Here is a 15986-nt window from a genome sequence, read left to right on the forward strand (position 1 = left end):
CCCATTTTTGGTGTGATAGCCCTTTTTAGGGAAATGAGGAACATTTGTTCTTATAAAAGCAAATCTGGTTCTGGATTTGTGTGTGTCCATGATCAGTCAAACCCTAAAATAACCAGCAAACAGTTCTTTGTCATTCATACGTGAGCTTGAATTAGCTCTATCTCACTGTGATGCTCCATCAGCTCAACAACTGGGGCTTGATGGAGTTTGTTGCCTTCAATGGCATGCAGCAGCGAGAGGACCTCCAAAATTCTGGGCACCATGAAACACTCAGTGAAAATAGAAGCAGAGCTTCAAACAAAGTCTGTCAAAACAGTCTTTCCACTGTCCAATTTCATTGCCTTGATCCCTAGGCAGAACAAAGTAATGCCCCCAGACCTTTTTAGACCTTCATCCCATGGTCCCGCTCCGCTTCTGCAAACAACTCGTAAGTTCTGCTTGTTTGCTCTGAAAATAATCAGCCTGAGGCCAGTTTTTCGATCAGCATGGCATTAGTCTTTGCTGTGATGACATCTATGTGTGCTCTTGTGAAGTCAAAAGAGTTTTGGCTGAAGTTCTGTGTTTTTGCTCGTCCTCAACGCTGGCTTCTCTGTGTGAAAAAGTGCTGTGTTGTATTTAAGCTGGGCAAGGTGGATGTTTGAAAAAATTGTATTGCAGATGTAGATGCAACCTGCAGCTGTCTTCAAAGGCACAGTCCTTCTTCCTTCTCTTCATAAAATGTATTTTCTGTCTATTATCCCACATTTTCTGGTTATTGATACATTCCAGGTCACCAACTGTCACTTTTAATCAAGTTTAGACTCTTTTTCCTCTCTTTATTACAGATAAATTTAGTGCAAATCAGCCATTTCACCATTTCCCAACTGTGCATTCGGCATCAAAACCTGCAGTCTTTTGCCAGTCTTAAGTTTCTTCCACGTCTTATTGGTTTAAGTGACCCTTTATCTCTTAAACGGAGAGCGCTGGCCTTGTGGATGGCTAATTTAAGCATAGTTGGCTGCTGCCAGGTTGATAGTCAGCCAGATTTCGGTGTTTTTCTGTTTGTTTGTTCTTGTGTTACTTTTGCACCGTCATTTTTCCTATTTTCAAACATCGTCGGAAAATATATCTGACCAAGTTGTCATTAATGGTACTTTGTGGCCCATGGTGCTCTCTAATTGTACTTTAGATTTTTTGCCCCTTGAACACAGTATGAGGACGCTTTCAGTACATTTTCCTGCTCCTTCTCCCATCCTGCGACTCAGCTGAAGAGGTCATTGTCCACTGAATTTGAGACAACAAGAGAGCTTAGGCCCGGTCAAGCTGCGAGGTCAAGAACTTCAAGAGCCACAAGATGCCGGTCACCTTATGGGTCACTAATAATTAATGGAACTTGAGGCTGGGACACAAGGCCATGACCAAACACTTAAAAAGTGGGAGGTTATTGATAAAGATCCCAGACCTGACTGTGGTCACAGTCTGTGCTTTTACTACAGAAGCTCCAGTGGCTTCAGACACAACAGTCAGCAGCACAATCCAGCTGCAAATGAAACCGAAGACTGGAGCTGGAGCCGACTCCTGTAACTTCTGCAGGGAAGCAGATGCTCTGGAGGAGCAGTCTGAAGACAAAAGGGAAAACAGAGGTTTTCCAGAGAGAATAGGCAGAGTTAAGAACAGCTTGGAGATCTTTTAGCTGTTTCACATAAAACCTTCTGTCGAATAAAATGGGTTTTTGCCCTAGAGGAGCAGCGGTGCCGAGACCTCCATTATGAGCTTGGCCTGATGAAAGAGTAGCTAAGGGGGCTTAACAGGTTGGGCTTTTAACCCTCCCCCATTGGGTCAGATATGACAGGAGACACTTCAGGCCGATACAATATACCATGTGCTTGTCAGACGACTCTGTGAAGACAAGAAACCTGTCTGTGGCTATATATTTTCTCAAAGTCTCTTGTCTTTTGTCATAACCTAGGGGTATATTGATTTTTGAAAGTAATGTTTTTAAAGATAAACATGGCCACATTGATGTATTAACCTTTCTTGGCTACATTTGAAAGTATGTCTTACTACTGTCATGCTTTCATCCACAGCTAAGGGCGAAATGTGACAGCTAATCCTCTTTTTTTCTGCCTTTTGTTTCTCTGCAGACCTCCTCAGATGAGTGTGACATCCATGAAGGCATCAGTGAGGGAAAAGAGAGTGCATATCGCCTGCAGGTGACCAACTTTGTCCAGAGGTTGGAGTACTGGCACACAGACTTGGCAAACACATTAGTTACCTCAGTCCTGGCGGCTCCCGTCAATGATGGCGCCGTTATATATCTTGGAACTGCAGACGGACGCCATATTCAGGTACAAAACTGAACGGTTATTCCTTAAGATCTTTTATGACTTTAGTCCTGCCAGCGCAGCTTTGCCGTCTGGCTCATGGTGACTAGGGCTGCGTGCAATGAGGACAACTTGCACTGTGTGGTATGATGCTACGTACACACCGGGCATGTGATATTCTGAAAGACACACTGGACTAGGCCTGCACAATGTACCGCAAATTTATCGTTATCGCGACATTAAGCAGTGCACTATTCATACCGCAAAAGACAGCGAAAATCGCAATAAATGGTTACCTTAAATGTGCTAAAACAAACTCATGGCAGCTTGAAATATTGAATAAATGAAATAAATCCCTTTGTGCATTTAACCAATCGGAAGGACCCGTTTACGTTTTTGATCAATCAGATGAGCCCTTTTATGTTTGATGTTTGCCTCCTACGTCAACAAGGGTCATTTGGAGTATAATTTTTAAACTGTTGCAGTGAAATGGAAATTATGTTTTTGGTTGTTTTGCTATTTGTTTATATACCGCAATTTATATCTTTATCGCAATATTAATCACCAATATCGCATATCGCGAGTTTTTCTCATATGGTGCAGCCCTACACTGGACTGTTGCTACCTGACACTAGCGTATGTACTCACAGTTGGAAGAGTCCTGGTGTGAAATGTTGAAGTGGTGGAAATGTTGCTACTCTCGCTCCAGACTTTTTCTTGCACCGCGCTGTTCCAATAGATGAAAGACTTGGTGTCATAGAATTCCATCCGGGCACAAACTGCAATTATTACTTTCTCCACCATGCTCAATTTTCAAACAGTTGTCACTTTTGTGAATGGAAAAGAACAAATGTGTTACTACTGAATCCAAGTCCCTGACTGGTGAAAGTTCAACTGGATTAACTTTCAATTTGCATTTGTTCGATGGCTGCAGGTTTTGAACGTGGAGCCCAAAAACGGACTAAAAAATCTGCGTAGCAAACTGTGAACATGAACGCTTTGAACGCAGAAACGCGCCTCTACATAGGCTTTTCATTGACAGTTGCTGCTGGAACACCCGTTTCCGATCCCGGTGTGAACGTAGCATTAGAGATCAATACTGCAATGACCATAGGACTTGTGATACATGAACAAATAGCAAAAACAAATAACAGCTAATATATCATTTCCACTTTACTGCAATAGTTTTATTTAAATGAAAGTCAACACAAATTGTACTGCAAGTTATCTCAATAGGAGACAGCTAAGAATTTGTATTTCAGATAAAGATCAAAGAACAGTGATCTACCTTTCTGGTAGGAAAACTGTTATGAACAACAATTAAGAACAATAGAAGCAGGGTGCGCTTGGGCTTTTGAAAAATTATATAATGTGTCTTTTGTATATGCTTGTGTGTAAACATTTAAAGTAACCATTTATCGCGGTTTAAGCTGGATCTTGCAAAACGCGTATTGCACAGGGTGATATTGCAATGTCAATACATTTTCAATTTATCATTCAGGCCTTTCAGGGACGTGATGGTAAGTTGGAAACTCAGAGTATCCTACCAGAGGCACATCTTGCACCATGATTGTGTTTTAGTGCAGTTTGCTTAAAGGCCCGTTTAAAGGCTCACTGTGTTCAGTGTTCCAGTCTGGCACCTACACAAACAGCCCCTTCAAACATGTCAGTGCTCTGCGAACAGCAGATTCCACTTTGTTGATGCTCCGGCAGCTTCCAATATGTGGCTTATTGTCTCATTTCAACGTCATAAATGGCTTTGAAGAAGAAGGGACAGCCTTAATATCAAACATTAACCCACAGGTGTTTGATATTTGTGTCATCTGTGTCGATGAATGTGTGAGAATTAAACTACTCAGGTTCTCTGTGAGACTCTCAGTAAATGTTTCTGTTTTATCTTTTATTTGCTCACCATTAAGATGGTATTTTGAGATCAAATGGACATGATGCACGCTCAAAACGGTTCAATAACAACAAGCTCTGGGTGTTTGCTCCTCCTCCTACAGCCGTGAAATGCTTGTGAAGTGCAGTGAGTCACGGTGCAGCGGTGCATCAGTAACATCCTACGGTGAATGAAACGGAACAGTAAAAACTGAATGACCTCACGTGTTTTTGAAACACAAGAATGAACAGACACGCATGGAAGAAAACCAGCAAAGGAGACTTGAGAAAAAAAGCTTGACAGCTGCATGGAAAAGGCAGGAGGGTTAGACACTGAGGTTCGGGGGCTGGGTGGGGTAGGGGGGTCGGTTTCAAGCTGGCCGACACTTTCGGCTCTGCCGACATGTTCCACTTTCTTCCAGATGAGCGTCCAGTGCAGCTGTTACTGTGTGTTTCATTTTGGGGGGAGTTTTTCTTGGTGACTAAGTGCAGTGTTGTAGTTTGTAGGTTTTGAGGAACCTTAGTGCTGCAACATTCAATCCACTGTAACTTTTACAGAACTTTATTTTAGAACCCCAATATCCCACATTCTAAACAAAAAAGAAGATACTGTAAAGGACACTCTACCAGTTCATCTAAGAGAATGCCCCTCCTAAGTTACACTAAGGCTCCTGCCAATGAAGGCTCTTATTCATCCAGGTGATGTTGTCATAATGTAGAATCATGACTAAACTAAAGTTCCCACCAAATGGCGTTCATGCAGTAGGGCATTCAGTTTCAATGTTGAGTCCGTGTACAACGTTGAGGGCCACAGCAAAAGTTCTGATGTGCAGCAAATATTGCGTAATACTTCCCCATGTGATATTTCCAGTGTTCAAATATCTCAACTGGGGCGAAGAATTCGCGTTGGATCAGCCAATCAGGAACTCAGCATTGGCCCGTGACGTGTTGATGACACGGTGAGTGGGTGGAGGAGAATTTGATCGTTCTTCCACTGAACTTTATGATATTTTTACCTCACCATACTGAGAGAATCTCTGAATGATCTCATGAACTCAGACATGGAGACAAGATCGCCGACGTTTTTGTAGAGCCTTTCAAAATAAATAAACCTCTAAACATCAATGCATTCTATGCATTGTGAATAAAATAAACCAGGGGTGGCGAACACCCGGCTCTCGAGCCGCATGCGGCTCTCGGGCAATAAGCATACTACATACTGTGCCTCATTTCATAGTTTTTTTCCTCTTAAACCACACTCAAATCCATCAGAGGGAATTAAAAATAATTAATAATAAAAGTCATTTGGCAGTGTGTGTGTTTTGATGCTGCTCCCGACACATAAGCGACCGCCAATCATTTGCGCGGGTTACGCCCAATGCCGGAAAAAAGTAAACATTTGATGTGCGTGCAGACTGTTACCCTCATGGTCAAAATGGCTTAATTCAGAGAATAAAGATAAACACAGGACGTTTCTGGAAGAACGGGAAGATTCTTACTTTTTTACTGAATGGAATGGTAAGTCACTATGTTTATCATTAAGAGGTTTTGGAAGCAGTAAAATAGTTCATGGCAGAAAAGAACAAAACGTATCCCGGAGAAAATGAAAAAGTCTTCCTGATCTGACACAAATTGTCTCCATTATTAACAGGTTGAAGCTTTTAAAAAGTGCACATTCAAAACGGCAATCATTCCACTGTCCTTCTTTGCGGAGCTCACAGCAGAAGGCTGCAATCAAAATGAATAAAGTGCAGTACGTGACGTTGCTTGCTGGACTGAAACTTTACTTTGTGGTTTGAGGACCTGCAGCAGAAACGACCACAGATGACTTTTCTCATGGATCCTTTAATGCAGAGACGGACAACCTGAGATCCCCGCTTGTCACTGAGGAGGCAGTGAGAGAACCGGAGATGATTGAGCTGAAATCTCTCTGAAAGAAGGCCCTGTTACGTTTTGGAGAACAGAGAAATCCCCGTGTGTAAAAGAGCTGCTCTCAATCTGCTGTCGATGTTCTCCTCAATATATGTCTGCCAGTTCCTGTTTATTACCTTGAAACACGTGAAACCAAGACATCGGTCTGTTCTGACCGACACTCACGTAAAGGAATTATCAGAGAGGCTACAAATGGCCTGGGGGTTAGCGCCGCCTTCAGCCCCTCGTCAGGAATCTTGGATGTAAAACCATGAGTCAGGGGGCTGTGAGCAGAATTGACTTAAATAAAGTTATAAAAGCAATTTTTTTAATGAAGGTTAAAATTCATTTATGCTATACACATCTGAAATATAATATATCTCATGTGTTTATTGTGAATATGAATTACTTGCTCTGTCCAGATGTTTGTGTATTTGTTGGTGTAAGGGTCATTGAAAGAGGAATGTTGATGAGATACAAAGAATTACCAGTTAAATACTGTTGGATGAACGGTGAAATATTCAGTTTTTATCATCATAAATCTGACTTCAGAGGAGTCAGTGCCTCACCAGCCATCAACCTCACTGCACGTCACTGAGTAGTTGTGTGTGTCAGAGAGAGGCAGAGAAAAGAGTGAGATAGCGTGAGTAAGTGTGTGTTTGAGATGAGAGAGAGGTGGTGGTGGGGGGGGGGGGGGGGGGTATCTGACCTCCAGGGTTAACTCTGTTAACTCTGGCTAAACTGCATTTGATTTGTGTAATGAGGGTGGACACTTTCCCTGAAATAAACACAAGTACAATACTTCCTGTTGTGTTGTAGGGAGAGGAGTGTGTTATGGAAAATAATACGGCTTTAATTGTGTGTTTGTGTGTGTACGTCTTGGCAGGTCAGTGCGTGGTGTGGCTCTTTGACTCTGACAGTGAAAAAATTCGGCTCTTGGTGTCAAAGTTGTTCGCCACCCCTGAGATAAACAGTCAACCCTTCCATGTACGTAGTAATCAGGCTGAAAACCTTTGACAGTAGCTCCTCCCACATGCAGCAGGAGCATCAAGTTTATGAACAGAATTTTGAACAGGAGTCGAAATGTGAATTTGCCACACAAATCGCGTTTGGTGTGAACACAGCATTGGGGCTCCCGTTGGACATTATAGCTTCAAGACTATTTTTTTTTACCAGCAAGTTTTGCGAAAACGTTGCTTGCATTACTTGTATTGACAGAACCTTGTGAAGAATTAAAATAAATAACGTAAATTCCGGGTTATAAAACGCACCCGATTACAAGCCGCACCCACCTATTTTAACGTGCTTAAATATTTTTGTACATACACAAGCCGCATCAGTACCTCGACAAAGCACATCCTGACTACCAGAGTGTGCATGGCTCATTACCACACTGTGGGCAGGTACTGGCCTTGTCTCAAGCTCATGTATCTAATTACACCCACATCTGAAACAGCATGGAGCTCTATTCTGTTCACAAGTTCCTCAGTTATGGGTTTTTTTATTTGATTTTTTTTTATTTTTTTTTAACTTATTGACAAACTAGGCATCATACATAAAATTACTAACAGTAACCATATAATCAACATTACATCCCTCAGTTATGATGAGGAAATTTACATCCCCGATCCCCCATTTCCCATGAGTCTTAGGGGCTAAAGGCGGGGCCAACGCCCGGCTCGCCACACTGTTGTTCGTGTTTAAGAATGAGCAAGGAGCAGCAGTGCATGGAGGGGTGAAAAGGAACAGCTCTCCTTCCACTTGTGTCGCGGCAGCATTATGGTACTAACGGGGCTGGTTAAAAAACATCAGTAAAATAGCGCGCGCCTCAGCGTGATACGCGCGCCTCAGCGCGGCGCGTTCGTCAGAAGCTTCCTTTCACAATAAACACTTGTTGCTCCCCGGACGCCTCTGCGCTCCGCGCTCGCCAAGCGGGCTCCTTGTCTCCCCTTCCTATCCGAAAAGCTCACACGGCGGCTGTGAGCTTTTCAATGCAAAATTCCGCTCAGTCAGAAACCGTAAAAACGACCAAATGGATTTGTGTTTCCAGTCGTGTCCCGACAAAATAAAGGCTGATGTTATTCACACATATTTACGTGCAGCCAGCCGAGTCACTATGACTCAGAGGTAAATACACTTCTGAGCATGCGCTGTTCTCTCCGTCACGCAGCTGACCGGCATTTCCATTTACTGATGGGGGATTTTTTCACGCTGCTTTTAACGATTGCTTTTAACTTGAAAGCTTTATCATATTGTAGCGGCGATCAAGTGCACGTTGGGTCTAATGGCACCAAAGGATTCTGGGATGCGGCCGGGCATGCGTGTTTCTTTTTGTTGAACCATGACTGAAGTGTCTAAGACCTGAAGTGACCTCCATGCTGTTTGGCTGCTCGGAGGTGTGTTAAAAAAAATGTCTTGTGCTTGGTGGTGGATGGCGCATACAAAACCATACATCGAACCTGAATGTACGTACATGGCGGCCGCCAATCAAATTCATAAATTAGCCGCGTCACAGAATAAGCTGCTGCAGGGCTGTGAGAGCAGGAAAAAGTAGCGGCTTGTAGTCCGGAAATTACGATAGTTCATTTGATATTCGGCAAATTTCTGAAGCAGGTTTTGTACGGTAGAAGCTGATGTGTCAAGAGTTGTGTTTGGGGTCACTTTGGTGTGATTTCTGGGAGTGTAGTTTTGTTTCCTTACTCAACGCTTCGCAAGCGAGACTGCAGGGTTTGATTCATTTACTCCAAAACACAAAGACCTTGATGTGAACTAGTGACCCGCCGGCCACCTGCTGCTTCAGTCTGAAGCAACGCAGCCACAAGAATCGGTGAAAGGCGTTCGTCTTTGCCCCTGCCCCACACTTCATTGTTAAGCCGATAAAAGGAACCTGTCAGCTTTTCATGTATGTTTGTTTCCTGGTTTGTCCCAGTGGATGGAGCAGAAACGGGAACATGGAGTAGCTCCGGTGATAGAAAGAGACATTACCACCCCCCCCCCAGAAAAAAGGACTGATTTCTGGCTCAGGAAGCGTTTCCCTCGACTTTACTTGAGCAACTGTGGGAATAACACAGTGGTAGTGTTTATTGGCCCAACTTCCCCTCAGTCTGCTTAATACAATAAGCTGTAATTTACACCGCTATTACCTCCAGAGAGATGCTGTTGTGTGGCCTCGTCCCCAGCGGAAAGCCACCTATTATGCTTGCAGTTACAAAGGTGACGTTGATCATGAGGCTGGGAGGCAGTCGGAGGAATGATGCAGGAAAAACAAGGCATTTTGGGGGGCCGGGCCCAGCAGTGCATCAGCAAACTGACAAGCTCTCATTTAAGGCTGAAACAATGCCGAGTGTTTCTGAGCATTAAATGGGGGCTTTGGCCTATGGGAAAAACAGAGCAGTAAGCACTCATCAGTTGCAGTGCAGCGGCGCAGTGATGCAGTGGTTAGCACTTTTGCCTTACAGAGAGATGGTCCTGGTTCAAATCCCAGCTTGGGACCCTTCTTGCATGTTCTCCTTGTGCATGTGTGAGTTTTCTCTGGGCACTCTGGTTTCCACCCACAGTCCAAAGAGATGCTTCATAGGTTGATTGGTTACTCTAAATTATCCCTAGGTGTGATTGTGTGGCCCTGTGACAGCCTGGCAACCTGTCCAGGCTGTGCCTCACCTTTCCCCAATAGTAGCCAGGTTAGGCTCCGGTGGCCCTAAAAGGGATCACAGCATAAGAAAATGGATGGAAGGACACTTCTGGTGCATCATGTAGTAGTTTGAGGGATTTCACAGATGCAGGACTTCTTTATTTGTTTTTTTGTTTAAAAGTCAATGTGATGGAGCCACAAGAAATCATGCAGCCTGAGGAATTTAAAAAAAATATTTATCATTTATTTGATTTGTCAAAATTCCTACAAGAAAAGGCAACAATGTTTTTGTGTTGTTTGTGTGTGTATGGGTGTGTGTTAGATGTAGAAGCCATAACCACACATAGGAATCCCTGCTGCTGTTTTTGCTCCTAGGCCTATAATTGCAGCATAACCACAATGATAAATGCTGCTGCAGGTGTGTTGACTGCAAGTGTGTGTGGGAGTTTTAAAAATCCTGTGGGTTTGTCACTCATTAGGTTGCTATTAGAAGCTGTTGTTGTGTTTCTGTGATGTGTGTTTGTGAGGTTAACGTGAATTATGCGATAAAAGACAAAGTGCAGCTAACATGTAAAGAGCCTTTATCATGCAAAATCAACTTTTAAAGCTTTGATGTGTTTTATAATGTTCATTTATCACTATTAACAACCCCAAAGTGGTTGTTTTGATCAGTTCACACAGTATTCCTCTAAAAACCTGCTCTCTGAGCACCAGCCCCTCCCAACCACAAAAAACCAGTGGGTTCTCACATTGTGACATAGATAAGTGGAGAACAGCCCCTTCCTGTAAGACTCTGCACATATTTAGCCATATTCAATAAAAAATGTGTTCTTTAGTGTGCCAAAGGTTAGATATTATCATATACATTGATATTGTTAACTATAAAAGACTTAAGACTGGCATGGTATAGGAACGTAGAATGGCTTGTGAATCAATTTGTGAAAAGATCAGGTTGTTCAGCATTTATTTTTGTACCAAGCATTTTGCTGTAACATAGCTAGTAGGGATTTTCGATTTAAAACCAAACCGTATGAACCAAACCATGGCGAACCCTACTGCAAACGCAAATGTTTATGTTAAAAGTGTCAAACACGTGTGTTGTATTAAATTTAATACATTTAACATTGTTTTACTTCAGTTGGTATGACCCAACTGAAAGATTTTTCTTCATTGTTAATTTCTTATAAGCAAATAACACAAACATTTTCCTAATTTTTAGTATTTTTGTCATTTTGTATTACACAACTCACAAATTGAACTGAAGCAAAACCGTGACCCAAAAATCAATGTTTGAACCAAATCATGGGGAAAGTGAATCATTGGATCCGTAATAACTATCTGCATAGCAGCTAGAGAGTCCTAAATACAGGTCATGGAGGAATAAATGCAAGGGCGTCCTCAGATTTTCAAAGGAACATAGTTTGAGTACACTGGCTTGCACTATTTTACTCAGGAGTCCCAGTCAGGAATCTGTGAAGCTACGTTCCCACTGTCCTTGTCAAGCTGTCACTTCCAATGAAAAGAATATGTAAATGCGCATACATGTGCAATTCAGGCATCCATATTTGAAACTCTTGCATTAATGTGTCACTACAAAATTGAATGCGCGTTGAGTCAAACTTTGACCAATCAGGGCTTTGACATTTCACACAAAGCCTCTTCTAACTGTAGGTGAGGGACATGCGCTAGTAAACAGTGGAAAAAGAAGAAGCCCCTTCCTCCTCATTCAGTGTGAACACTATGGCTAAACACGGGTTCTAGAACGTACTTTTAGCATATTCTAGAACGCATGTACATGCCTGGCGTGAACGTAGAATTAGTGTGTGAGGGGAAGAGACCAAACTACACCTTGTTGTTATCATTTCTAAAGAAAACTGTACCTAATGGGGCAATTAAAAGTGGTCACCGACCCAAACACATGTTGAGGGGGAAGACTAAGGACTGAGCATCAGAAGATGACGGGAAGTTGCAGCAAAATCCAAATAAATAGGAATCTTTGCGATTAAAGAAGAATGGATGGATTCCTGACAGGAGGAAATGTCAAATTACCAACTGGACACCAGAACAGATGCTCACGTTCAGAGTCAACTTCAGGCTTCTGTGCAGCATTAGGGGCTGCAAGGTGGTGTAGCGGGAAGACCCTGGTTCAAATCCCAGCTGGGACCTTTCTGCGTGGAGTTTGCATGTTCTCATTGTTCATGTGTGGGTTTCCTGTGGTGGATTCTGTCCAAAAAACATGCCTCATAGGTTATTTGGCATCTCTCAATTGCCCCTAGGTGTGAGCGCTAGTCTGGGTGGTTGTAAGGCCTTGTGATCGTTGGATGGATGTAAAACAGGAGACATTCAAACCCGCAAGAAGTTAAACTTCTATGAAATAATAAAAACACAAACTCCACACTGCAAAAACAGAATGTTAAGAAAGTAAAATGACTCGTGTTTCAAGAAAAAATGTCTTTGTTTCCTCTTGCAAGAATTATAATCTTATTGAGAATATTTTTCAGTTATTTTAGTTTTTAAAAACATGTCTTAGTGACTCCATTTTTGTCCTGAAATAAAAGTTCTTTACAAGACCATTTTTCTCACATTAAACGCAGAATTATTTTGCTTTTTTAAGGAAACATTTTTTAAATCTGAATAATTTTTAGGGGTCTGTTTCTGCAGTGCATTGAAGTTCTTTCATTTTTGTACTTTCGTGCTTCTGTTCAGGTCTCTATCTTAAGACAGCTGTAGCAGTGGTTTGAATGGCAGCGTAAGAACACAAAACTGACTTTTAGTGATGTGTTTGTTTTTCTTTTAACATTTTTGGATAGACAACAGTCTCCTGCAGGTTTGCATTAGTAAAATCTAAATTGTCTCACAGTGTTTTCTTATTTGAATTGATTATGTTACAGTAATATGTTTCCTGTTCTTAAATACAGAAACAGACTTCTCACTCTGCAGGAGCAAAACACAATAAGCACATTGAAATAAATGACGTTGAAAAAGTGATAAGAAGACTAAAGCAACAAAACAGCATTTTCTTTACAAAAAAAAACAAAACATTGTAAATCCCTCGATGCACCTCAGCCCCAGTTTACTCTGGACTGGGTGGAGTTTAAACTGTCTCCGTGTTTATTTTCACTTCTGCGGTAAACAGCTCTGCGTCTTCTCCACATTAGAACAGCCGCTGCTGCTTGTCTGCAGAGAGCTCACTACTTGCTGCAAACCAAGTTGGCAGCGGCAGAACCGACGTCTTGAGGACACTCCATCTACTCAAAAGAGGCAGGATGACTGGGCATCTGCAGTGATCTGGCGCACCTTGAACTTGATTTGAGGGTCCAGGCCCTCCGCCATATGGTTAATCCAGTCAGTGCTTTAGTATGTGATCCCCGTCCTTCTGTGACCAAACACAAATCTGCTGCTGAAACCAGTTTGTACTTATGGTCTTTCAGAAATCTGCAAAGGTTGTAAAAGTCGTGTAGTGTGTGTACTCAACTGAAAGTAACACCAGCTGTCTTGAACCAAAATTACAAGTTGCTAATACTTTGCTTTCATTTTGAGATATTTTGGATACACAAAAACTATAAATTAGTCCCCCCAGGAGTAATCTAAACCAGGAAAAGAAGACACAGAAACTCTCTGTTTAGTCTGACGAGCTGGAGTGGGTCGGAATTAAGCCGATATTCTTGATTGTTGGATCTTGGTTTGTAAACCAAACTGGTTTCTGGACTTCTCTGAAGGTCCCACAACAGCAGCATTTATGAGATTCTTCATTTATGACAGAAATAGTTTTATATTGAGCTGTTATCTTCAGGTTTTCCTCAGTCACCAATACTATGAGGCCCTTCTGTGAATCTTCAGGCATATCCTTCTTCTTCTAGGTGCTGTATTCCCGCTCCAGCTCTCCACATGTGAATGTTCGCCTGGACTCGAGACCCGTCTCTACCAGTGTAGTGCTGCCAGCTACGGCACACTCAAAGGGAGCCGTAATAGTGGCCACAGGTAACAAGGTAAGCTGTACCATGGATGGATCAGGTTGCTCAGATTTTAAAATACATTTTAGATTTACAGACCCACTCCGATGAAAATTGGGTTTTTCTTGTTTTTAACATATTCTTGTGGCATTTTTCTCGTGACGGAGGACATGTATTTAAAAAATTAAGCTTTTTTGAGCATTTCCTCGTTCAAATCGTTGTGAACCTGGAGCAGACGAGAAAATAACTTTGGGAAAAGAGCTTATTTGTGACATAGAAATACACTGGGAAGGCTACAAGCTCCCTGCTCCGCTCCAGTTTGATGCATCCACTTGCAAGCAAATAGATGCAATGTTGCCCGCCATTTTTGTTGCACCGGCAATGTTAGCATGGGGGTATGAGGGGCTATAAGCTAGCTAGAGAGCATGTTAACAGATGGATGATGGTAATTGCGGGTGGGGTCGCCCACAATATCTATTGACGTTCTGCTGCTCTGCAGAAATGATGTCCTAGAAAACAACACAGGTTTTTGACTTAGCCTAAAGACCATCATTTTAATTAAAAGACCACCGGGAATGCCTTGAAAATAGATCAAAAGATGATCGGAGTGGGAATCAGTTCAAAGGTAAACAAAGTAATCCATGTTATGATATAAGACGGCAAAAAAATGGTCTTAAAAAACTCAGCACGACGACGTCTGCTGATTTTTTTTACTGACCTAAACTGTGCCCTCACCCTAGATCACTAAAATCCCGCTGATTGGCCCTGGCTGCAGTCAGATGACTACCTGCACGTCGTGTTTGCTGTCGTCGAATGTGACAGAGTGCGGTTGGTGCAACGGACGGTGCACCAGAAAGAATGAGTGTCCGTCCTCTTCCACATGGACTCAGGACTACTGCATGCCTGTGATTACCAAAGTAAGGGCATTGTAACATTGCACAATGATGATTCAAGTGAAAAAGCTGTTGCATAATTGAACAGATTAATTTCTTTAGAGACTTAGAATTTCAAAACACACTGGCAGTTGTGTGTTTGTCTTAGTTGAGCTTGGTTGGGAATCAAAATTGTGTTTCTCTCCAGTTTTCTCCGGCCTCTGGACCACTGCTGGGCTCCACGATTGTGACGATCTGCGGCCACAACTTTGGCTTTAACAAAACGAAGACGTTCAAAGGTTCTGAGACTCTGATGCTATCTGTGAATGTGGCAGGAGTGCCGTGCAAGTTCACAAAAGGGGGTACAAAGAGGTATGTGGGTGCGTGCGTCCCTCTCTTGTTTATCTGCCGCATTCGACACATAACTGCTTTAATTTAAAAATTGCTGGGGGAAAAAACAAAAAACAAATCGCTGAATCCAAATTCTCCACTATCCCAAATCCACAGGGGCTATGTCCCATTCAACTGCCCCTTCCTGCTACAAACAACCTCATTATACATTAGGGGAGAAAAAAATAAAAATGCTGCCCACACAATCCCAGATGAATATTGTGAATTGTGCTTTCCTGCTGGGTACTGCATGATCATTGAATTAGGCTAAACGCTGGGAGTTGGATGAGGGTATAATGCCTGGTCTGTGTGTTGTTTTGGGGGTCGGGTGTAGATGGACTGAGATCCAGTGTTCCCCGGCGTCGAAAGGGAACTTCACTCTGTCAGGACACAAAGTGAAAGTTACCAGCGGTAATAAGGTGGCCACAATGGAGAGTTTCACGTTTGTGGTAAGAAATGTCTGTTTTCTTATTTTTACAGTTGCTCAATGCTGATAAACCGTTTTCTTCAACATTTTGAGGTGCTTTATAACATTTATTTATTCAACTGATACATTTTATGAACTGTTTTGTCATTCTGGACACATTTCTCCCCAAAGACAAAACAGAAAAATATGGAATTTGGTCCATCCTTCCTTCATCCCGTCTCAGAGCCTTTTACGTGCAAATCACATCAACATTGACGCAAAAACATTTGACTCCCTTAAAGCCTGATTTAAGTTCTAGCTATGAAAACAAAATCACTTATATTTTGCAGTTGTGGAGATGCTACATTTAGGTAACTTTAGAGCTGAATTAGTTAGCCACATATTTGCGACAACAGACTTTTTTTGAACAACACATTTTTAAAAAACAGCATCACATTTTAGAGAGCAAAACTAAATTCCAGAAACCAAAACGTAATAAACATTTTAGAAAAACACAAGTCATTTGAAATGTTAGAAAACGAAACACAATAAGAAACTGGAAATGGTTGGAATGGGACGTCACTGACTGGATAATAATATGCAGAATCACTTCATGCCAAATGATGGGCAGACGTCACC

The 15986-nt window shown here is 42.2% G+C and overlaps 1 protein-coding gene across 1 annotated transcript in view; it reads left to right on the forward strand.

Moving 5' to 3' along the window:
* met (MET proto-oncogene, receptor tyrosine kinase) overlaps positions 1–15986 on the forward strand; it is an 87490-nt gene that overhangs the window by 35774 nt on the left and 35730 nt on the right. The window contains exons 3-7 of the mRNA XM_011472878.4: positions 2124–2327; positions 13587–13715; positions 14420–14596; positions 14760–14923; positions 15276–15390. Coding sequence (XP_011471180.1) covers positions 2124–2327; positions 13587–13715; positions 14420–14596; positions 14760–14923; positions 15276–15390 — 789 coding nt within the window. The remainder of the gene's footprint in view (positions 1–2123; positions 2328–13586; positions 13716–14419; positions 14597–14759; positions 14924–15275; positions 15391–15986) is intronic.

This window comes from Oryzias latipes, chromosome 6 (genome assembly GCF_053564925.1).
Source record: "Oryzias latipes strain Hd-rR chromosome 6, Olatipes_Hd-rR_3.1".
Taxonomy (NCBI): domain Eukaryota; kingdom Metazoa; phylum Chordata; class Actinopteri; order Beloniformes; family Adrianichthyidae; genus Oryzias; species Oryzias latipes.